The sequence below is a fragment of the Zonotrichia albicollis genome, chromosome Z (genome assembly GCF_047830755.1).
Source record: "Zonotrichia albicollis isolate bZonAlb1 chromosome Z, bZonAlb1.hap1, whole genome shotgun sequence".
Classification (NCBI taxonomy): Eukaryota; Metazoa; Chordata; class Aves; order Passeriformes; family Passerellidae; genus Zonotrichia; species Zonotrichia albicollis.
The window spans coordinates 15,579,640-15,604,301 of NC_133860.1; the positions used below are offsets into that span (position 1 = coordinate 15,579,640).

Genomic DNA, 24,662 nt, shown 5'->3' on the forward strand with positions numbered 1-24,662 from the left:
TAGTTGCTTGTTCTGGTGCCGTGGCGTGGGTGTTCCTCTCAAGCCAGTGAAACACATTCTAGCAGAGTTATCCTATTGGGAGCTTCTTCCTTGGTGCAGATTTATTTTCTCTTCTGGATTAGCTCCAGTTCTATTACTTCTGCCAAAACAATGTATTCAAGAAGGAGGTCTGTAACAGATTAGTTGTTGGTTTTTTTTTTTCCCCTTCTGTTCCTGTTACCATTTAACACTGTTGAATGGTGTGTTTTCTCTTTCATACTTTCAGCTGTATGAAAGATAGTTTGTTTGCTCTGATTTTTTTTTTACCATAAATTAGTAGTGTTTTTTCACAAGTGTTTTTGGCTTGTTGAAATACTGAGCATTGCTGCACTAACTTACCAGGATCATTGGCTGTGAGCTAGAACTAGTTGTGCAAGGTGAAAGCAGAAGATTTTGGTCAGCTTGCTGAGTGTTTCTGTAGAACGGGCTAAGCTGCTACTTCTGCCTTTGGTGAGGAAGGAAGAGGCACTATCACAGTTAGAAGTGCAGAGTTCTATTTGTATTATAACTGATTTTTTTCTGCCTTATCTCTCTTGGTGCGAATGTTCTTGTTTTCTAAAGTCTGAACCTAAATTCAGTTATTGTCTTGGGTGACTGAGGTTAAGTTTTGCCCTTCTTGATGTATGATCTTTAATAGTAAAGGGTGAAGTTTAATGGTAACATCTAATGTTGTTACTGTTACTGAGGTTTCAAGAATAGAAGCAAATGTGCCAACAAAATGCATTTACTGCAGTGTGATGTGTCATTCCTAGTGCTCTATTCCTAGTTCATTAAATGTCTTATATATAAGCAAGTTATTCCCTTTCCCATGTGAATCTGTGCTGCTGGCTTGCAGTGGTAAAATTGCTGAAGATCTAATTGAGAAGATGAGCTGAGGCTTATTCTTTTTGGAAGAGCTGAGTTGAACAGTGATGTTGGACCCCCAGTCAGGGGAAGCCAATGCTGGTGACATATTTTTGGAGTTGTGTGATTTCTTGGAGTGGTGTTGACAATACAGGTAGTTTTTCATCGCTCACTTTGCTAGGAGTCAGTGTATATGTGAATTTCTATCTGTATCTAAAAGATAGAGGTGTTTTTAAGACCTTCTAAAGAACCGCTGCTGGTTTGAATTTTTAGAGAATACCAGGCTGGAATATATTTCTTTTTCCCCCCCAGTTTCCTTAAGGTATTGATGTGAAAGGATCTGACTGATAAAATTTACTTGAAAACCATGAGCTTTGTAGTTTGCTATGGTCTAAAGTTACTTTCAGTCCAGAAATGCAGATCCTCAATGGTGATCTGAGAGTTCCTGTTCCCATGTGCATTTTCCACATGCCCAACAAGATTCTTTGCTACATATTTGATCTTATAACATAAAATATGCACATAAGCTTTCCAAAGAGGCTATGTGGGATTCTTTTACTTACCAGAAAGGTATTTCTAACAAGCTAGCTGAAAAAAAGCATGTGGGTAGATCTGAAATATTTTCAAAACAAAGTTGTAGCTGAGTATTGCAGGACCAAATTGTATTTGACTTTTGTTCCTAGCAGCTCTCAGTGCTGTGTGCCAGGCAGTCACCTGATGAAATCAGTGTTCCCAGCAGACTGCAGCTGATGGTTGCTGTGAAAATGAGGGCTTATAGGAGGGTCTTCTGGGCAGACCCAGAAGAACCAGACAAGAGCCTGCTGAAACCTGTCTTGAACTGTGCAGAAGGTTGTCAGTGCCGAAATGCCTCAGTTGAAAGTGTCTGTTCTAGCACCTGGGTTTTTTTCTTACAATATTTGGATGAACAAGTTCTACTTCTCTTTATTAGCTGTTACACGTGATCATATTCCTGTGATTGAAGTAATGTATTTTCTTCCAACCTCTCCTAAGGATGACAGGCAATATTGTTATGTGTCCTTGGAGTGTGTTTTGCTGCCAGCAACCAGTTTGGCTTCAGAAGAGCAGACGTCTTTCCCTCAGTTTTGGTTTGTGGGGTTTTTTTTTTTCTGTTTGTTCGCATTTTGGTTTGGTTTGGTTTGGTTTTTTGTGTGTTGGTTTGGTTTTTTGTTGGTTTTTTTTTTTTTTTTTTGGTTTAAGCACTAACTTTTCTTTGCAATGCTCATTTTCTTTAACTGTTTGTCCTCCATACCTCACTAGTCTTACTCAGTATGATAGCATAGATTCCACTATGAGAGTCCACATCTGAGTCTTAAGATGTGAGATGAGTGGGTTGCCCTCTCTGCCTGTTTCCCCAGTGTTGCTGCTTTGAAGTGTTCTTGTGGTACATTTCAGCTGATATTCGCTGTTTGCCTCAGCTGTTTTTTAGGTCTGCAGTAGTTAAATGCCGGGCTGATGTCTTTTTCTCCTCTCATGTGTTGGGTTTCTCATCATTATTTCTAATAAAAGGGATGCTTTGTAAAAGAGCAGAGAAAACACATACAGGAAAAGAAAGAAAGAAAAAAAATTTAGAAAGATTAGAAAGAAAAGTAATTTTCTTTATGCCTAAATTAGTACATTTTTCGGTTCAGCATTTACAGATAATGGCTCTTCAGACATTCATGTAGCATCCATTGTCTTCAGCTGAGCTCTGGAAGGGCTTGATCCAGTAATTCTGGTGGCCCTGGGAATCTTTTGAAAGAAAATTATTTCATTTACTGGCTTAAAATAGTGAGCAAGAAGTGTAATAAGTGTTCTAAACTGTGTATAACAGGATTCATTTAAAGTAATGAGTATCTTTCCAATTAGTATAAGTTAGCTAATACTGTTGGAAATGCAGCACTAAAGCAGCAGTAGAAAATGCAATGACCCATCTCTCTCTAAGGGCTGTCCCATCTGTATCCTATGCTGGCATGCTTCATGCAGCTCTCATGGTGAAGACTCTTGGATTAGCAGTATCCATAAAATTCCTGCTATCTTTGCCCTTCTCTGGCACTAGGGGGTCAGGGGCACACATGCCCTCATGCGCCTCAGTTCTCAGCAGTAGATGATGTGAGGCAAAGCTGCATCTTTCAGATGACCATGTTGATGTTTTTACATCCACTTTCTACCTGTTTGTTTGTATCTAGATTGTCAGAAGCTGTCCTTGTGAGGTTTAGGTGAAGAAGTTTCCTTGCTACTACCCTTGGGGCTGTTGAACGATTGAGATTATCCTGCTGACCAAGCGATAAGAATTAATCCCAAAATCCCAAGGGTCATTTACTTGGGTTTCTAGAAAGCATCAGATTGTTTCAGCTTAATTGCTGCAGCTTAATCTATTCTCCCACAATGGACAATTATAAATTGCTGGATCTGTTCAAACGTGTTATAAATGGGAAATACAGATCCTGAAAATCATCTAGCCCATCATGATGGGCTAACATCCAGCCCCAGTGTTTTGATTCACCTTCTGGTCCAGTAACAGCTCTGAGAATCTTAATTTTGTCTTGTTTAGGGGCACCTTGAGGCCTTTAGCTGCAGCAAGAGCTCTCCCAGCAAAGAAGAATGGTAACATAGCTGAAATTCCTCTTGTTGCTCGTGCCCACAGTTTACGTTTTGTCCCCTGTCCTCACTTGCCTGGGGTCCAGTGGCTCCTAAGTCTCCAGATGAAATCTCTGCTCTGTTGCCACCTCTGGGAGGTAGAAGGTCCCTGAAGGCTTTATGAGTACTGCTAAAACAAAGTCTGCAGCCCAGGGTGACTGAAATGCAGGCACAGCATAGTGGAATGGTGCGCGTGGGCACTGCATCTCAAAGTAGTCCTGTTGCTGCAATAAGTGACTTCTTTTCAGCATGCCTAAAAAAGCAACTGCAGAGTACTGGTACTGCCAAGGCTGTGTGCCCTCACTTGATCACAAAAAGCTGTTCTCCCTCAAAAAGGCATTTCTAAATTTTGTGCAGACATAACCGATGGAATCTCACAACCCATGCTGCTTTTTTTGACTATTTGATTGAAGTGTAATGGTGGCAGATTGGAAGGTTTTCAATTTTGTTATTCTTGAATGTTTCTGATTTTAATTTACGTTTATTTAATGCATGTTTTTCCATTACTATTTTTTCTATCCTTCCTATAGCTTTTTTTAAAACTGTTGTTTTTCCCTTCCTATTTTTTTTGCTGCCTCTCTTCCTTTCCCTCCTACTCCCTTTATTTTTCATCTTAGACAAGGATCTCTAGCTAGAAATGAAAGAGTCAGGATCATTCCATTTGACACTGAAGATGGAGAAGAAGAACAGGACAATAACTATGAAGAGCTAGGAAAACTGTTAATAGAGGATTTCCTAGAAAAAAATCATAAAACTAGAAGTTGCCATGAGAAAAATGGGAAAAAGATACAAACTCTCTCAAAAAGAGAAAATTTAAATCACTATGAAAGATCAAGGTACTGCCAAAATGTGTGTCTGGAGTCAGGGTCTGTAGATGTCCCTAGATATCCTCAGGAATATGATACAATTGATAGAAGAAGGAAAAAGAAACTGCGATACAGTTTTGAAGAGAGGGAGCGAATAAGCCTGCAGAGAAATGGAAGTCTGCAGTTTCCTGGGGAGAAAACAGTTTATTTCAATGGTGTGGAAGCTGATTCTGAACTCATTGATGATTTCCCAGTATATGATAGAGTTAGAAAATATACCAGGAACTGTGAAGGTAAGGGGTTGCCTGCTTACCCAGTCTTGCGTCCATACAAAAATGGGTTAATGGTTAAAAGTGGCAAGTTGCCCAACAAGCAGGGGATGAACCGTGAGGACTCACTTCACCTGAGTAACAGTGAGGACATGAAACACATGAGGATGCTAGAGAACACTTTTGTGCCTGTTGATGTCCTTGAAGAATTCGATAGCAGTGCTTCTGATGAGTTCCAGTACTCGCCTGTTTCAGATGAGGAAATGGGGGAACTTTCAAGAAGATGGTATGATTCTGACATCAGCCATTTAAGAAACATAACTGCTAATTTCCCTGCAAATATGGGCTCCCAGTCAAAAGATGGCACTGATAAAAACCATAAAACTAAAGAGAGCAAGCGTGATCATCCTGTGCAAGACTTAGCACTGTCACCTGTTGAGGAACCCAATGAGGAGTACATAGATACAATGGATGAACTTCAGTGTCTGGTAGAATCAGTCTCTGAATATTTGGCTGAAAAGGAGGAAGAAATCAGCAAATTTGGTACATTGCCAGAAACAAAAAAAAATGTTGAGAATGTGCCACTGAAGCAGGATAATGCTGATAATACAGCAGAAGCTAAAAAATCTGAGCAGACCAAACATGTTGCTGCAGAGGAGAGTACCAAAGGCAAATCTGAATCTCTTCCGGACTTGTCAGGTGTGAAAAATACAGTGAATTCCCTCTTTAGCTCTTTCACAGAGAAGGTAGGGTCAAGCACAAAGCAACTCACAGCATCTGTTGAAAAACTTGTGTCTTCCACTCCAGAGAGTACAGAAAACAAAAACTCATCAGAAGGTGGAATCTTGAATGTATTTACCAGTAAGGCTAAAAGTGAGAGTTCTGCTTCTGGAGGGGCAGCAGATAGTAAATCTGACGCCAAGTTCTCTATTCAGTCTTTGCTACCATCCCAGGTGAGTGGTGATAAAAGAGCCCAGAACACAAACTCCAGCAAGCCAGAAACCACTGGGACAGACAGTAAGGCTTCTGCACCACATCCTCCCCAGCAAACACAAGGAAATTCTGGTGACAGCCAGCAGAACCAGCATTCAGTTGTGAATTCAGTTCTAGGCATGTTTAATCCTTTAAAGATCTTCTCTGAGAAGGAAGTGCCAAAACAAGAAGTCACAAAAGAGGAGCACACCAAGGACAGCCATGCTGTGAAAGCTGAGGAGGCAAAAAGGAGCGAAGCACCATCTGGACAGATGTCAGCCAGGACCAGCAGCACTGTTCCAGAGGCACAGAAAAGCGAGACCAAAAGTGAGGCAGAGGTAAATGCAAGTAGCACTTCTGTGTCTTCCATCTTTGGCAGGCTCACAAACTCAGTCAGTTCCTTCAGTCTGAAAGCCAATCTTGATGGTCTCTTGGCTCCGAAGCAGCCAGATGTGCCACAGAAGCAACCAGATATGCATCCTATTACAAGTCAGCCTGGTGCCACTTTGGTAGGGGGTGCACCCATGGCTAGGGACCAGCCTCCTGCAAATTACTCAGAGGATCAGCATCCTGCAGGCCATGGACTGGCAAACAAGCAAAACAGAGGTAATGTGGAACCTAAGTCACAGCCTCAAGATCAGGGTACAGCATCTGAAAGCTTTTTTAGCCCGCTCAAAAAGTCTTTCAGTCAATTGTTACTTCCTTCTGGTGAACAACAGAAGAGAGAAGGTACGTCTGAACATTTTAAAGACCATAAGTCTGAGGAGGATCTAAAACAAAGTAGTTCATCAAAGGAAGAGCACTCATTTCCTTTCACTGGAAAACTTCCTTTTATCAGTGGGCTGGGTTCATCAGCAAAGCAAGAGCAGAAGAATGAAAAGGGAGGCTTTATGTCATCGTTATTTAAATTTTCTTCTGCGGAAAATCTAGCACCTACACAGCATCAAAAAAGTCATGAGGGTTCTAGTAGCAGTTCCCTGCATGAAAGCAGAAACAGTAATTCAGGAAATGCTGTTTCAGTAAAATCTAGCTCAGTTCCAAATTTATCAGACAATAAAGAGGAACTGTTACAAAGGAGAAACGTGGCTAAAGAAAACCTATCTACTGTCCAGGTAAACAGAGAAAAACACCAGGATAGTGCCTCTGCTACCTTTAAGGCCAATGAAGAGCAGCAGAAATCTAATAGTACTCAAGAAGAACCTAGAAATGTAAAAGGAGGACAGATGAAAGAGGGAGTAAATGTAGCAGACTTAAGCAAAGGCTCAGTTGAATCCACCTCTTCAGCCAAAGGGCCAGAAGCTCCAAGTGCAGATGATACTCAGAAGAAGCACACAACAGGTTTTCTTTCTGGTTTTCTTCACATTTCTTCAAATGAAAACACAGCCAATAATCAAGATTCAACTGTTAAAAGTGAGGGTGATAGCCAGAAAACCACTTCTCCTGGATTATTTTCTGGCTTATTTAGGTTAGCCTCAAGTGAAAACTTGTCTGAATGTAAGCAAGAGAAGACAAAACCAAATTCTCTGGGCTTCATGAAGCTTTTTGATAGAGGTGAGGATTCTAGCTTGGAGACGAAACCCAGTAATTCGGGAACAGCTTCTGACAGTCAAAGCAGCACTGGAGAAAAGCAGGAAGCTTCCAGCTTCTTAAAAAATCTGCTGCCAAAACCAAAGGAGAAGCAGGATAATGTGAAAACAGTGGAATCTTCCACTACTGGCCACCTATCCAGTGCAAGAGTAAATGAAACAACTGAGCCTCATGTTCCTCACAGTGCACATCCTCTGCTTTCTGAGGCCCTAAATCTGCAAGCCAATGTACAGGACTTGTCTGGAAAGCCTGTAAATAGCAGGCATATTCCTCACCAGGATGCAGAATCTAAAATTCTTCCAACTCCTTTAAACAAAGGATCAAATGAATCACTCAATTTGACTAATAAAAGCTATAACTCTACAGAGCAGTACTCAGCTTATCAGGAAACCAGGAGCCATTCTAGCTTTGAATGGGAATATGAAACGGGGGGACTGGCTGACACTCATGGAATAGCAGTACCAGTTTACTACGTATTAAACCAGAACCCTGTTCTGCCCCCTCAGTTCTTGGACTGGCCTGAAAATGATGTGGTTATGAATCTTTGTAAAAAGGATGGGAATGCAAATGTGATGGATTGGCAGACTAATGCCAATTTTGATGGACAGAGTCTAGATTTAAGTGCAATATCGTATGAATCATTTGACCAGTTAATGTTCCAAGACATTTGTTTGGAAGAAAATGATGCATGGACTGCTAATTCTGTCAGTGAAAGTTACAGTAACTTTCAGCCCTTTGAAAGAGACGGCAGTTACTCATTTGAAGAGTTGCCCATGGATTTGAGCTACTCCTCTGGCTGTGATGGAACAATGTGGACACTAATTGACCAAGACACTTTAGGTATGGATGAAGGCTTAATGTACTCATCCTATAGCAGGGAGTATCAGGAGTGGATAATGATGCTTGAGCAGGGCGTGTGGTGGCCATCAGAAGATGGTGATTGTGGATACTACATGTACAGTGACAACCAGTATGTGTATTCCCTGCTCACTGATCCCACTGGACAGTATGTCTATGTGTGTGCTCCTGAAACTTACTCCTACATGGACTGCTGGGATTATAATTTCCAGATGGATTCCATTCCAAGAGCTGTGCTGGAAGACAGCACAATTGCTGTTTGTGGTTTCAAAGTGCCTCTTGGCAGTGAAGATGAACTGTTTTGGTTTGCTGAAGAAGAGTGTCTAGATGATTATACAACAAATAAACCCCTGGATTTGTCAGTAGCTTTGCAGAGGAGCGACCAGCTAATGAACATGAATTTGGAAACTTTTTCACAAATGTTTGAGGAGTCAATTTATTATCAGAGAGAGCAGCCATTAGATTTTTCAGGTTATAAACTTCAAAAACTAAAGGTGGATTTCAGACCTGAGAAGGAAACCCCGAGTCATTCAGATGAGCCTCCATTAACCCTTGATCTCAGAACACATTCCAGGGCAGGTTTCAATAAATCTCTGAGTAAGGAATCCCACACCAAGGAAGTTAGTAAGGCTGTCCCAGTGACAACGTCTGGGAGTGGGTCATCAGGATTCTTTGGATTCCAGCTGTTTCAGTCTACTCCTAAAGCTGAAGAAACTGCAGCATCTACTGAAAGAGTAACAGAAGCAAAAAAGACTGAGGAAGACAAGAAAACACCAGTGAACAAAGTTAGTTCCTTATTTTCTGCTTTGGGTGGACTAATTGGAAAGTCTACAAGCCCTGGCTCTGAGACATCAGAAGATTCTACCTCAAAGAGAACAGACACACGGTCAATACCATCTGAAAATAAGGCTGATGTTTTACCACTTACACCAAATAAAAAGTTAGATGAAGAACAAACTGGGCAGAAGTTTCCTGTTACATCAGAACCAAGAAGAAATACTTCGTCAGAACTTAATTTGGAGGCTGCTAGAAATGAAAAGCCAGAATTACACCGGACTGAAAACATCCATGTTAAAAAGCCAGGATTAACAAGATCTCCTTCTATACTGAGCCAAACTGCTGCAGATGGCAGGCCCATACGGGAAGAGAGACCTGTTAAAGCAGCTCCAGCTTCCAGGCGTCTTGAAAGGCATGCAGCCATTAATGAACCAAGTCAGCCACAGCCAACTCCGAGCCAACCAGCCCCTGAGCCTGAGGAGACATTATTTAAAAGTGCTCTGAAATTGTTCAGTCTTGGAGAAGATTCTCCTGCAACCTCAACTGCCAACAAACCCCAATCTTCTGGATTTTTTGATTTCTTTAAAACACAAGTAAGCAAAGTGCCACAGCCATCACCAGAACCGGAGAAGAGGCAAAGTAATAAACCAGAAGAGGTGAAACAGCCAGAACAGAAGGAAACCTCTGGCATCTCATCTTTATTTGGATCCCTTGGAGATATCTTCAAAGTGGAGCCTGTGTCTCCTCAACCAACCTCAAGTCCTACTACTCTGCCAAAACCCAGCAGCAGGACTGTGACTGAGCCAAGGCAGAAACCTGAGAAGACTGGGGGTCTCCAGAGTGCCAGTATGCCGTGTCTGTCCTCCACCCCCAAGGAAGAGGTGAAAACAGAAGGCATGGACAAGCAGGTCTCTCTTAGCCCCAGGGGGCAAGAGGAACAACAAAGTAAAAAATCTGAGGAGTCTCCTGGAAGTAAAAAAGTGCCTCCTGGAAATGTTTCACAGAAGCCAGTGAGTGTAGGTCCCAAAGGAAGCCATCTGGGCCAGCCAGCCGGGCAGCAAAGCAGCACACCCACGGCCACACCAAAGCAACAGGGAGGTCGTGTGGGAGACACAGCTAATAGGGCAAAACCAAAGCCAGACCAGACACCCAAAGAGTCGGGTTTCAGTTTGCCATTCAGCTTCTCTGATATCACTGCTCCGAAATCCCAGCCCGCCAGTAAGAGCATATTCTCCTTCTTCACTGGATCGGATGAACCAAAGCCTTCAGCGCCTGCTGCTGCTCCTGCTGGTGGAAAGCAACAAGAAACAGAGGGGCTGTTTCATCTGCCCTCCTTCTTCTCCAGTGGTCCAGCTCCTGAAAAGAGTGTACCTCAAAGAAGTACTAGTTTTAGCTTCTTCAATTTGACATCCTTTTTGGATGAAAAGCCACAAACTACTCCAGGGCAAGAAAAAACAACTAAACCAGTGAATTCTAAGCCACCAACTGCTCCCAGACAGGAGAGTAATACAAAACCAACTAAAACAGTGAACGCTAAACCACATACGAAGGAAAGTGTTCCCACTGACTCTGGTGTCAAAACCAGCAGTTCTACCATGCAACAAGATGCAGACAATAAAAAAGAAGTTGATGATATTATTGCAGCAGTGACTGGCAAACAAACATCTAATGACCTCATAATCCCAGAAAATAAATCAGAAAAGCTGGCAGTGGGCAATGTAGAAAGTATTGCTGCAGTAGCTGAAGAGAGTGGCTTAGAAAAGCTTCCACAGACCGGTGGAGAGAGTGACTTAGGAAGACTTCCACAGGCCAGTGAAGAGAGTGGCTTAGAGAAGATTGCACAGGCCAATGAAGAAAGTGGCTCAGAAAAGCTTCCACAGGCCAATGAAGAAAGTGGCTTAGGAAAGCTTCCACAAGCCAAGGACACTGCAGTAACCAGCCTGTCTGCTCCTGGCCCTTGCCTTCAGACTCCCACTGTGCAGGAGGGTTCTCAGGACCAACAGAGTATTTCCCCAAGGGCAGAAGAAAATGCTTTGGGTAATGTGGAGAAAATGGACAGCATTGCATTTCCTACTGATGAAGGGCCTTATTCTTCCAAAGAGCAAACTTCTGAAAAGGTTGATCATAGTGTGGCCTCAGGTGATAAGATGGATTCCCAGGGTCTAAATGACTTAAATAGTATGAGTGACTTGAAAAATGAAGTGGCGTCTGAAGAAATACGTGTACGGAATGAGTTGCCAGAACAAAAAATACCTGAACAAGCTGACAGATTACAAAGGGCACAACAGCCACATGTTCCTCCTAAAATGCCAGAGGCACCTAATTTGCAAAGCAAACCAAAGGAACCTGAGAGTGATAAATCAGTTCTGGATTCTTCAGTTGAAATGTTTTCCAGTTTCATGACAAAAATGAAACCACCTAAAACATTTTCTGGTTTCTTTTCTCAACCTCAAGCTACTGCACCTCCACCTGCACAGAAGAGGAGCTCCTCTTTCTTTGGTTTCTCATCCCTCCCAAGTGGCCCAGCACCAGCTTTCACGAACGATATATTTGGCATCTTCAAAGGTCCAAAAGAATCTCCAAAAGAGATGCCTCCAAAATCTACCCCTAAACCTCAAAGCACTGGTGTGAAAGATGTCACTGGGTCTGTTTTTGCAAAAGACTCTAGGGAGCCAGAAAATACAGCTGCAGCCAGAGAGTCTAAAAGAGATGTCTCTACCTCTGTGAAGAAGGATGTAATATCTGCTTCAACAGAAGAGAACTCCACAGAAGAGTCTCCTATGAAAACAGAAATTGAGGAGAAAAATTGCTTGGAAACCTCTAAAGAGGAACCTTTGAGTGCCACTCCAGAAACAGGAGTCTCTAGTGAGAATGAAGCCCTTGAGGTGCTGCAGCAGGACAGTGAAGCACAGCCCTCTGAGGTGGTAGATGCTGTGCCATGCCAGTCTGATCTCAGTGGTGCAGCTGATGCAGTGCAGACTGAGGCCACTGGCCAGGCTGATGTAGGTGCTTTCCAACCAGCTGTGGGGCCTTCAGGTGTAGCAGAGGAAGAAGCTGCTCCTGCAGACAAGGCAGCCTCTGACATCCTTCACACTGGCTCTACTGATGAGCTCGCACTGGAAGTGGAAGCCCAGACTAACAGGGCAGACACAAACCTTTCCCAGTTAGATGAGAGTGCTACACTGGAATCAGAGCCTGCTGTTGCAGGGGATCAGGCCAATGCTGGTATTGATCAGCAGGACTTGACCAGTAGTAATGATAGCAAACCCACAGCTCCAGCTGATGAGCCCAGTGTTCATCTGCCTGAGCTGAAGGAAGAGAAGACAAGTGAGGTAGAAAAGCAAACTGCTGAACAGGAAAAACATTTAACAGTTGAGGGGATGCCTGTAGAAGTGATTGCTTCCAAATCTGACTTGAAGAAACAGGGTAAAGCTAATAATGTTGCTCCAGATGCAAGCAGTAGTAAACCTGTCTTTGAAATACCGAGCATACCCAGTTTGCCAAAATTCGGCTTTATGTCATCTTCTGATAGTGGAAAACCTTTTGGGTCATTCTTCTCTCAACAACCACCTTCTGCTAATAAAGCAGGAACAGATGAGGGCCTTGTGTCCAGTTTTAAGAAACTCTCTATGTCTCTGTTTGAAGGAGGTGGTGAAGAAAAGGTGAGTAAGCCAGAGAGTGCCCAAGGAGCAGTATTTGGGAAAAAGCTAGATTTCTCCTTTCCCTGGCAAAAAGACATCAAGGAGACCTCTGCCAAAAAGGAACCACATGTACCACCACAGGCTTTGTCAAAACCAGATGACAAGGTGTTAGGAACAGTCAGTTCAGAAGAAAACTCAAAATCTGCAATCTCGGATCAAGTGACTGACGCAAATATAGAAGTGAAGTTGTCTTCAAAGCAGCCTGATGCTGCAGACAATGAACGTTCTGAAGAGCCATCTGGTGCAAACACTGTTGATGATACATCCAACAAAGAGCTGGGAGAGAAGCTTGACAAAGAGTCAGAAGATCAACAGAATGTGATTTCAGGTGAACTGCAGAAGGAAGATCAGGCAGAGGAGCATGTGCCAGAGAAGCCTGAGGAGAAAGAAACTGGACTTGATTCTGCTCCTGATGGAGCAGCTCTGCATCCTGACACACTGGCTGCAGATCTGCATGGCGTGGAACAGCTGAATGAGAAAAGGCTAGTTACAAATGAGGCATAATAAATGGGATTTGACCATTTATAATGCAATGCTGCAGCAGTAGAGAGTGGCCTTGGTGTCTGATGTTCGTAGCTCAGTCCCAGTCCCTTCCCAGTGTTTGTGGTATCACTGGTGGCTGTCACAGACAATATGGCAAACTGCAATCACTAGTTCCATACAAGCTTTTAGACCATTTCTCCCCTTTTCCCACTCCTTTTCTGTAAGTGTAATTGAATTTCTCATGTTCTTATAGTGTGTCCCACTGAACAAGATGTTCTTAGAAGGCTAATTTCATTAGCCTTTCAGAAGTTATAGTCTTTGTGTGTTGATTCTGCTGCATACAATTAACTTTGCTTTCTTGTTTAGGAATAATATTATTGTATTTGCTAAAAAAAAAGTAACAGGTAGAATGTATTGGTAGGGAGGAACATTTTGTTCTCAAAATGTAAGGTAAATGTTTTAAATTTTAGAAATTTGACTTACTGATGATAAATAATAGAACTACTTAGGTTTACTTCATGTTAATGAATATATTAAAACACTTTCAGAAATATCAGTGAAGATATTCTAATGCTTGGTCTTCCTAAAATTGGTGCAAAATTTATTTCATGCAGTTATGAAAGTCCCTAGAGGAAGATACCCATATTTCATGAGTGCAGTGAGTCCTGTGCATGTGCCAAGTTATAGTTGCCCTTAAAAATCAAAACAGAGCCCTGCTAAACTTAAATTTAAGTATATATATAATTCTATGTAATGTAAGTGAAACTTGTTCCTCTGATCATACAGTTGCAGCTCTGCACTCACAGAACTTCCTGGCTCCAAATTCTTCCAAGATTGCAAGAGAAAAATATGAGTGTTGCTTAATTCTTGGCCATAATTTTCCTGACTGCATGAGAAATCTCCATCTGCTGTATTTTGTTTGAGGATTCTAGGAATTCAGTCCTGAAAGTGGTGTATTGAATCACAGAGGTCACACCCCTGTGTTTGACTTTTCTTTGAAAAATTTTTCTGTTTTTGTAAAAGGTTGTAAGTTAAAGCTCTTGACAGTCTTAATCTTGACTGTAACATATTTTATCATAAACTTTTAATGCATAAAAGTGAAGTTAACTTTATTTTTTAACAACAGTCACCTTAAATAGATGTGATAAAGACCCCAATTGCAGCAAAACTGCAGAAGACAGGAGCACTTTCACTCTGAATTGCTGTGTTTCCATTCTTATTCCTCTCTGGTTATTAGAATATCTTCACTGCAGTTTGTAGCTGGTGTAAGGTGAAGCAGTAGTTGGTGCAACAAAGACCAATGTATAGAACATATGTGAATGTGTGTATATATATATTTGTATACACAAGAAGTAAATATGGTCTATATACTGGTAGATTGTGTATGAAGTATTTCTACTGCCTACCAATCTTTTGAGGTTCACAAATCCATAGTTACATAATAATCATAAGAATATAAGAGTTAAGTATGACTTCTTAGCATGCCTTTTCAGTAATATTTAGTGCACTGCTCAGTTTTTTACATGTGCAGGTTGTTTTGTGTTTTTCTAAGCCACTGTTTTTTCTGATGGACTTTCTTACTCTCTCACAGTCCTGCTGGCAGTAGTAGATATGGCTCCTCTTGCAATGTCAGCCAGGAAAGCTCTCACCTCAGTGAGCTGGAACATTCCCATGAAAGTGCCCACGGCTCCGAGCAGGAGGATGATCACCAGGAAAGGCAGTCAAATCACTCTTACCACAGTTCGAGCAGCTACCAGAAGGATGGTCAGGCGTGGCTCAAGGAGCAAGAGGAGCCTCATGGCAAAGGAGAGGAGGAGAAGGTCTGCAAAACTGAGGAAAAGCCTGCAGACCATTCTGCAGCTAAGTTACCTCTGGAACTTGAAAAGCCCAAGGATGCTGATGCAGGACTCCAAATGAGGTAGGTGAAGCTATTACCAATTTATTTTCAGCTAGTTCAAAGAGGATTCTTCTATTTGCTGGACATTGTTCTTGCAGCCTTTTCTGACAACTGAGTTGATTTTGTTGGTCTGTGAAACATCTGTTGTAGAGGACCAGTTACTTATGGGATATTGGCTAAGCTGAAGCTATGTTTGCCTTGTGTGCAAGGAGGCACACTTGCTAAAACTGTGGTTTTTGTGTGTTTGTAAAGAGGAACACCACTTTGGAGCTCATTTGGTGGATTTTCCTGTCTCTGGTTTGATGAACATGCTCCAGCCCCAAAATAGTTGCTTCCATTGCTCATGTGGGATCAAGTTTATGCTTCAACAACCAGGAATTACATTTTCATGCTTAGAGCTTCACTGGTTCCATTCTTGTGGACTACCACCATTGGAGTGAGTGTTTATGTAGTTGTAAGTTGTAGAGAATTACAGCATGAATAGACATGTTGGTCTGACTCACTGTGGGAGCTTTTCTTGTCCTTGTACTTTGGCTTTCCAAGCTGTCAACAGTACTGAAAACAGGCTTCAAAAGTATTTCATATAAACTTGGGCGAGTAGAGTATTGGGTTTTGCACAGGTTTTACAGAAATTTCAAATTTCACTACTTAAATTTGAGAGTGACATTTTTCCTTGAGGTAATCAAGTCATTGCAGCCCCTGGATGTGGTTTTACTTTCATAAGTATGAGGTATTTTTTTTTAATCTGGTTCAGTTAGATCCATGGGAAGATGTCTGCCTGTCTGTACCCTTTGGAGGGTACATCTGGTGTCACTGTGCTTGGATGATAGAATTAACTGCAGGAGTTCATGTGTAGGCAAGCCTTACACTAAAGATGAAAAGAGGAAAACAAGACGAGAGAAGTGTTAAACTGTTTTTAAACTCTGATTCACTTTCCTCTTTTCCTAACAGAGCAGCAGGAGTCTTGTCCCAGAATGGCTGGCCTATATTTGTTCACAGGAAAGGTTATTCACATAGTCTATTTCAGGCTAATTTAGGCATCTAACTTGGATGCTCCTGCCTCACTGGCTCCCTTTCTCCCCACCCTCTGGCAATGCTCTCCCGTCTCCATGGAATAGTCATGGAACAGAGCTCTCAGTGTTGATCCCTAGAGCTACACCTGAGCTAGACCTGTAGCCTGGATGTGTTTTGGTCTCATCCATGGGATTGTTTTATACACTCAGCAGTGTGGGGCAGGTGCTTTGCAGGCAGGAGGTGTTAGTTTTTGTGATTTACACCTCAGCAACATACAAAAGCAGGAATGCAACCAAAGGCCCAAGGTATCACAAGCTTAGGGACTGCAAGATGTGCTGTGGGCACTGAGGCGGAGCATTGGTGACAGATCTGCCTGTCCTCTTGAAAAACTGTAGGAAAGAGTGGAGAGACAAAGGTTCAATGCACAGAGGAAACTAAGGGCTGAGCCCTGTTGCCAGTGTTTCCAATAAAGAGGGGCTGTACATTTGCAGCAGGAGGAGTAGGAAGGGGCAGTGGCTAGAAGAAAACTGCAACAGGCATGGAGGTATAAAATCTTCCATCCACCTCTTTATATTTGTAATTACGATACCATTGTGTTGCATTGGCTTGGTCTGGTGTCATTGACTGCTTTCCTCATATTAGCACAAACATCATCTTCCTCCTGGGTTCGGATTGTGTACAGATCATGTCTTCCAGCTCATCAGTTCCCAAGGTGGCTCCTGAGTTTAAGGAAACCTCTCCTTTAGTTGCTCACTTCCCAGAGCACATGCACAGCTATGCTGACTGGAGCCTGTTGGTTCCTTCAGAGCTGAAGCTGTAACCAACCAACCAGAATCTTTAATGCTACAGGTAAGTATCTTTCATGTAGTGATTTCCTGTTTCTTGCTTTCAAGCTACCAGGGTGACATCGAGCCACCGCCGTTTCCCCCAGCAAGAGCCCGTTGGATTAGAGCCATTAGCAAAGTCCGACTGCAGCTTCAGCAGGTAGGATGGAGTATTGCTTCTCTCCTTTTCTGAGCTGCTGTGGCCCAAGATTTCACTTCTTCTTCACTGTAAGGCACCTCTTACAGTTTTGATGTTTTGCAGACAAAAATTGTATCGAATGTATTGTGTAGGACTGCAGCATGTTGTGATGGTCTCTGGTTCTACCAGACATTTTTATCATTATTGTGTGGAACTAGAGCTGAATATCAGAAAATATGCGGAAGCTGAGAAATTAGCTCTGAATTTGTAAATAATAATAATGTCTAGGACTTAAGTGGTTTATTCTAAATTGTTTGAAATTGAGACTTTTTCTCAAGGCAACTTGAGGATAGCTTGTTAGTTTAGTAGGAGTTATCTGTATTATTTGTCGTGTGAAAATGTTCCTTGGGAAACTTTGCATCAAATATTTTTATATATACTTATTGAAAGTGGGTGTATAGTAAGTCTTGGTATTTCCATCTCATGAAAGTAAGATTTAAAAATAAATAGTCTTGATTTGGGAAGTCAAAAGGAAAAGGTTGTGACATTTTCTATAACAGTATAAACACTCTTGTTTTAGAAAACACTGTTTGAGAACCAAAAAAGTTGGATTAAAAAAAAATTTCTTATGGTTTTATCCATCTATATGCCCACAGAAAGATAACATATGGTGTTCATGTTCTCTAGATTTTGCCTGCTAGCCCAAGTGCAGAGTTAATATATTTCACTTAGAAATACTACTTTCTTCTAGAGATGACTTGTTTTGTTTTTATAAAAGATTTTACAGTATCTGTCACAATCAGGACTTTCTCTTGCGGATTTTTGCAAATTTTCAAGAACTGATTGTTGTTGTTGCTTTGCATCTTGGGAGGCAGAATAGATTTTCTCTTGTTTTATCTGGATTGTAAATGCTTTTTCATCTAACAATGGCTTCACTTCTGAGTAGAGAGGATTTGGATCAAAAACTCTCAGTATGACATGGAAAGTGAAGAACACCACTAGTATTTAAGAAGAAATGAGCTTCTGCTATGATTTTGTAGAGTATGCAAACAAAACAGTTTAATTCTCTGCCATATGGAAAACAAGTGCACAAACAAGGGACAAGAGATTCCACACCACCTATCCATGGATCTCTCTCATTTTCTGAGAAAGTAGAAGGGCCATAAGGTGGTTCACCATTGGTTTGTGATTCTGCTGAATTGGGAGGATAACATGCTTTGGGATGATACTGAAACAGTAGTTTAGTTTGGATTGCAAAATGTCATTATTTGCTTTGCCTTGACCATTGCTGACGACTATGGATCTAATTTTCCCTTAAACCAAAAAACGTAGGAATTGGAGCTTTCTGGGAGGCTGCTCTGGGGCTTAGCTGCCTTTTCTGTCCCAAGACTTTTCCTTACTTCTGCTCTAGGTCTCTCTTGTTCCATATAAATCCATGTCTCATGATTAGGACAAGGAATACTGGAATAATAAACGGCTACTACAAATACTGTACAAAGCCCTACTTGCTCTTCTTGTGTTAACTAGATGACCCTTTTTCTTTTAGTCTTTTCTTGACAGGATTTTTAGGCACTTTCCATCAGCCTGGCTTTTTTTTAATTCTCTCTCCCACTTGTTTCTTTATTTTCCCTGAAGTGCAGTGTCCAAAGCTGAATGTAGAAATCCAGCTGCAAACCTGCTCATGTGCACTATAGGGCAACCAAGACTTTGTTCTCCTGCCTGTGGTCCTGATATTCCAGGATATACTGGCTGTCCTGCTGTGATGGTGCTTTTTTTATCACAGGCTATTACTGATGTATAGTTAGCCTTTTACACTTTGCAGAACTGAGGTTCCTTCTGAAAAAGAGTTTTGTCTGTTGCTGCATAGCCTATCTTTGTGTTGGATTACAGGTGAATTATGGCTTTGCCTTGTCCTGACAGAAGATGTTTTTTGTTGGTTTTTTTTTTCCATTTTGTAAGCACTTTGTTGTCTGTGTCTTCTTCACCATTTACATGAATAAATAATTCAGGTTGTCTGTGACAAAACCAAAGCTGATGGCCTGTGACCTACCAGAGTTGCCTGAGGGATCTTTCTTGATACGTTCTTTGAATTTGGCTACCATGATTATCAATTTTCTACCAGTATGTTTGCATCTATTTTAACAGCTTCATCCAAATCACAGAGTATAACGGTTCTATTATTCTCTCTATACCCCTTAGAATAATTTAGCTTGCCATAGAAGGAAGTTAATGCATTTGACACAGTTCTACTCTTGATGAAACCATGCTCACAGTTATTTCTCTCCTTCTCATGTTCTAGATGATTTGCAAATAATTTGATTATTTGTTCCACTCTTCAATCCCCAGGGACCTGGAGTGTGTGAAGTTAGTTGTTTTATAATTATACAGGGCTTTCTCTTATTATTTTTTAAGCATAAATAGTTGCTTTGTCTTTTTCAAATCTTCAAGCGTGTTGCCTGTTTCTCAAGTTCTTAGTGCTTAGTGATTATCAGTGTTGCAACATGGAACCTGAGGATAAATGTTTATCAGAGCCCTCTGACTAAACAGAGATAAGGTGGTTATTTTTTTTTTCTTTAATGAAGCCTCTTTTTAATAACTTTCTAAACCTTTTTCCTTTAAAAACTCCCCCACAACAATCCACTATTAATTCTGTCACCTGCCTGACTGCGCTTGTCCCTTTCACTGAAGACCGGAAGCAATTAAGGCATCAAATTTCCAGCATTCTTAATGCCACCTGATGATACCTTTTCCTATGAATGGCATCCATCCTTTATTTGTCATATTTTGTATTCGTTGCTCGATGTTTAATTTTCAGCCTTTTGATTTCTTTCCTGTGCAATCATTTTTGTCCTTAAAAACTTCCTCAGGAAGAGAGTTCAAGCCCTCCTAGAAGGCAGGAGGTTTCTTCACTGGGGCAAGTTCTGACTTTTGTCCAGTGATGCTGTTTCATCAGCTTCCTGAACTCCCTGGTCCTTTAAGCCTCTTTCTCTTGAGCTCCAGACACTCAGTTTTTATTAGTTTGTGTTCTTGAATCACCTAGTGTTTTCTAGCTTGTTTAATTCCTTTCCTTCTAAGGTATCAGGGTGACTCTCACAGTTTCCTCAGATTTATTTGCATCCTCATTTCTCTCTGCACTTATGCTCAAATCTAGAGAAGCATCTCTGCTATTTGCTTTCTGCACAAGTTGAGTCATCAGTTTCCCCACAGATTTTGTTTGAAAGTCAGTGATGCAAAGGCAGACTTTCAGATGAGGATCAGGATTTTAAAGGTCCCTGTGGTGATAGTCTAAGCAGGTAATTCTCTTGGTAGCTAGAAAAGATCCTGTCTCATTTCTCTGGTCACTGTATTAACATCTTTCTGTCTTCTGTCAGTGCCTAAGACTTTTCAAGAGGACTATCCTTGTTTGTTCCAGCACTTCAGAGCACGTGGTTATGTCCTTAGTGTTGGAAGGGATGTCTCCAGCACATTTCTGTGTTCCTCTTTCTCCATGTGCTGTAACATCTCATGAACACGCATAGACCTCCACCTCATAGATCTCAGGGGCTGCACTCCTATCACATGGACAAATGGAATGATTCTTGCAACCCTTAATTGTTAATGATCTGACTGAAATTTGAAACAATAAAGAAAAAGTCCAAAAAAGAAAAAGACACCCAAGAAGTTTCCATACGTGATGTGATCATAAATCCCCTGAGCAATTCAGCCTCCTACCTGGGAAAGGATTAATATTCATGTGAATAATGTACATGCATCCTACATTCTGACCATGAGTCAGAGAAATGTATTATTTTAATTAAGACTTGACAGTTACAAAATGGCACAGGAATTTGTTACTGTGCATGTTTAAAAAGCTTTGTTGTAGCATGCACGCACGTTTTGTTCTTCACTTCTGCTGTTTTTCTTGTTCTCTTTCTCTGTGAAGAGGAAACTTAATTATGCTAGAATCGACTAGGGTTTTCAGCCCTGCAAGGAATGACTCAGTAATCCTCACCTTCACACTTAGAACTTCGACTACAAAGAGAGATTAATTGATAGTTCATCTGCTGCAGTCCCTCAGTGGGAGCTTCTTTTCCAGAAGAAGAACAAACACGTAGCTATTGCATCTTCAACTTGCAGTCCTCAGTAACTGAAATAGCCTCCAGCTAGGGACACAGCTATGTGACTTCTAAAATTATACAAATTTGAATCTGACTTTTGTATAACAAAAGAATTGGCAGACCAAAGAAGAGCAAAAATTCAGTTAAATCATCAAATTACTTCTCTTACCAACTGTTTTAAGTATATTTAAATATTAGACGAGGGTATGGGATCTGGGATTTTCTCCACGTACATTGAATTTGTTGAGGGGGAAAAAGTCTTATGCATAATTTTCCTCTCTTTGTCAGCATCTTAAATACATTAATTGTCTTGTTTTTGTTTCAAAACCAAAGTAACAGAAGCAGTGTTTCCTCCTTTTTTAAGTAATGCCATTGTATACCAATTATTTTGATTTAACCTTTGTCTTTTCCCTATTCCCTTAAATATCAATACTCTTTTTCTCTTGACTGATACATATCAGGTCACAAACTGAGATGGCAGAGGCAGTTCATGACAGTAGTTTTCTGGAATATGAAGATCACTTGCAGTTGCAGGGACCAAACAGGGTTTTCCTGTAGTGTTGGAGGTACCCGGTCATATCCTTCGCCTGATTTTCTCATGCTCTATGGCTTCGCCTCTGATCAAGCACCTGCAAATATTTAAGAACCATGAGGGTCTCGGTTTTAAAACCCTGGTCCTGGGAGGGTGATGTGTTGGTGATTTTGTAGTGTGAACTCTCTTTTGGTTTTGAGAAAGCAAGCTGTTGATGCAAAGCATCACTATTTCCTTGATAAGCAATGGTGGGATGTCCTAAGGAGTCCTTGCTGGACTTAGTCATGGTGAAGAGACCAGCAGGGTCTGGTGCCAGTTTTGGTTGCAACTTTGATTGCATGTTATCTGCCTGTCCCTGTGTGAAATCAGCCTCCACATCTGAACCCAGGCACTCTGATCTGTAAAACCAAGGACTGTGCACCTGTGGAAAACAAACTGTTTTGAGCTACTCAGCAAAAGACTGGAAGCTGTCCCTTTCTACCTCTCATGAATCTTGCAGTCCATGCAATAATTTACTTTTGGCATTTTATTTTCCTTAAGCTTTGTTGCCTAGGTGTCTCTTTTTCAGTCCCGTGAAGATGAGTAAGCTCTGCATTTTCAAAGCCTCCCACGCAGTGGCAAAGAAGCAAACTGAAGCACTGTGACTCTTAACAGAGAGTTACTAGAAACTTCTCTTCATGCAGAAAAAGTACATCTCCAGTTAAATATCTTCCTTCTTTTCTATCTAGTGATCTGTGGAGGTTATCTTAACCTCCACCAAAATACCAACATTCCTGATCAACCGTTTAGGGATCAGTGTTGGTGGGGATCTGTAGATCTTTTTTTGTGGTCATGAATCTGCTGCTCCTACCCTCAGGTGGAAATCCTGTTGGTCAGGCATGATCCGAGGGTTGCTGCCAGCAGTACTGCAGACTGTCTGCTGTTAGGTGGCTATAGCAGTCAAATCCTTTCTGAAAATGAAAGCTTTAGATCTATTAGGGATTGCACAACAATAGTTATTTAGAAAGCATTCAAATACAGAAGTACTGGGGACTGTCTCCTCATGCCATAATCTTGGTTCTCTCTGTTGCATCTGAGTTTGCAGGCTGGCAAGGCTTGAGACACTCCAAAGCCCTTTGTGCCTTTCCTGAAGCAGCATTTAGTGTGGGGTGATTCCCTGGGGTTTGACCAATTTATGTCTGTTGTTGCATCTCTGTCAGGAACAGTTCAGCTGACAGGCTGTGCTCACATGGGGGAAAGCTTCTTTCTTCTCCAAATGTCTTAAATAAAATACATATTCACATCTGTTTGGAATAAAAGCCATTTTTATTTATCCTTTCTGAGATTCCCTAGGAATCTATAGGAAATAATATAATTTTTTACAATGAACATTAGAGCAAAGCAATAATTATTTGGATGTACACACCAGAAAATAGTGTTGTGCCTTCATTAGCTACTGTTGTGATTTTTTAGCTGGTGTTTGATAACCTTACCTCCAGGGGAAAAGATCAGCAACCTTTCCCTTTTTAGAGTAGTTTAGAGAAATAGTCTCTTATGAAGCAATGTGGAATGTTTTCCATGGTGACCACAGCGGCTCAGAGCCTGCTCAGTTGCTCTTTCTGCAAGCTTCTACAAACATATCAATATATTGACATCTCTGCTAAAGCCCAATTTTGGTGTTGATGATCTGTATACCCTGGCACACTGGGCATTGGTCCCCTTCAATTTTCTCAATATTTTCTTGTTGGTATTTAGAAAAAATCCCAAATGAATTCAGGGGGCTTTGCTTCTCTAGACCTGTGCTGTAAAATGCACATAATCTGTAAGTCAAAATTGATTTGAAGCCTTTAAATAGGAATCCAATATCAGTTTGCTTTTCTTCTGAAGTTTATTCAATTTATTTCCTTAAAAAAAAGAGTAAGTGTTTGTGCAACATCTGGGATACAGTTTGCAAACATGGTGTGTTCCACAATCAGGTGCATCTCTTTCTTTATGGCAGTACTGCACATTATGTTCAGGTAATCCATTTTGCTGAACTCTGTGCTTCTCTAAGGTCATAATGACAGCACTGGTTGCAAATGGACTGTCATGATACCTATTAATTTTTTTAAGGTAGGTATGTCTAGAATAAGGGAGGAATAGAACTCTCGTTCCTGATCTAAATACTGAGTGACACTGAGATTTTGAGCTAGGTTTGCCCTGGTTTAGAAAAATGCATTGACTGCTAAGATGTAACACTCCTTCAGGCAACGACTCTTCTCTGCACTCCCTCAACTGTTTGAACATCTTAGACCAAAGAAATATTCTCATTCACATTCATTATGGTCCTGTAAAGCAAGTTTTGATTGTGACAAGTTGGTGTTTTCTGAAGGAAAAGGTATCTTAGTCACTTCTATTCCTCTCGATGTAAGTGTATCTCTGTTGATCAGAGAGCAAGATGTGGGTGGCAGCAGTGTGCTGGCGAGGTGGATAGATGAGACCTTTGTCTTGTACAACTCCTAGATTCTTGCTAAGACTGTGTATCCATGATTTCTGCCTTTTTTTCTCTGGCAACATTTCTCATAGGCTGTCAGGTCGCAGCAGTTTCTGTGGTGGTTGTGTACAGAAATGGCCTAGTGTGGCAGGCTGAAGGAACTGTCTGTGTGCACATAGCTCATCCCTCTGAACTGAGGTCAACTATAGTAAGCTCTTTTCTCTTGTCTGAAGCTGCCCAGCTTGCATTCACATTTGTACCAAGACTCTTCCAGAAACCTTCTGATAGTCTTTTCTCAGGACCTGCTGTAGTGGTGAATCTTTCAGTAAAGATGAAACCCAAAACTGTATGAAGAGTGGACTGAGTCCTCTAAGGGCCATAGAACAGCACTAGAAATGGAGCTGAGACAATCATTGCCACCTTATGCAAAACTCCTCCCTTTGCACCTTTTTTTGTGGCTATAATGGTGAACAGAATTACAGCAGTGTGCTCTGGTGATAGAGGTTGCATCTGATTTGGAATGGGGCACAGAAACCTGTGGTGTCCTGATCACCTCGACATGACACTCATGCTTGTACTTATCAGGAAAAATTTTGATGAGAGTTTCATCTGACACTGGAGTAAGCCAGTTGCTTCTGCTCAAAATAGGGGTGCAATGGGAGAGGTGGGTGGGGGGACTCCTACCTGCCACATACGCATACCTTAAAAATAGCATTGGCTGTTGGGAGAGCCAGA

The 24,662-nt window shown here is 41.4% G+C and overlaps 1 protein-coding gene across 5 annotated transcripts in view; it reads left to right on the forward strand.

Moving 5' to 3' along the window:
• Window positions 1–24,662, forward strand: part of UNC13B (unc-13 homolog B) — a 206,993-nt gene that overhangs the window by 63,928 nt on the left and 118,403 nt on the right. For all 5 annotated transcript variants that reach the window (XM_074533532.1, XM_074533534.1, XM_074533533.1 and 2 more), the window contains 2 exons: window positions 14,564–14,890; window positions 16,777–16,867. In XM_074533532.1, the coding sequence (XP_074389633.1) occupies window positions 14,564–14,890; window positions 16,777–16,867 (418 nt within the window). The remainder of the gene's footprint in view (window positions 1–14,563; window positions 14,891–16,776; window positions 16,868–24,662) is intronic.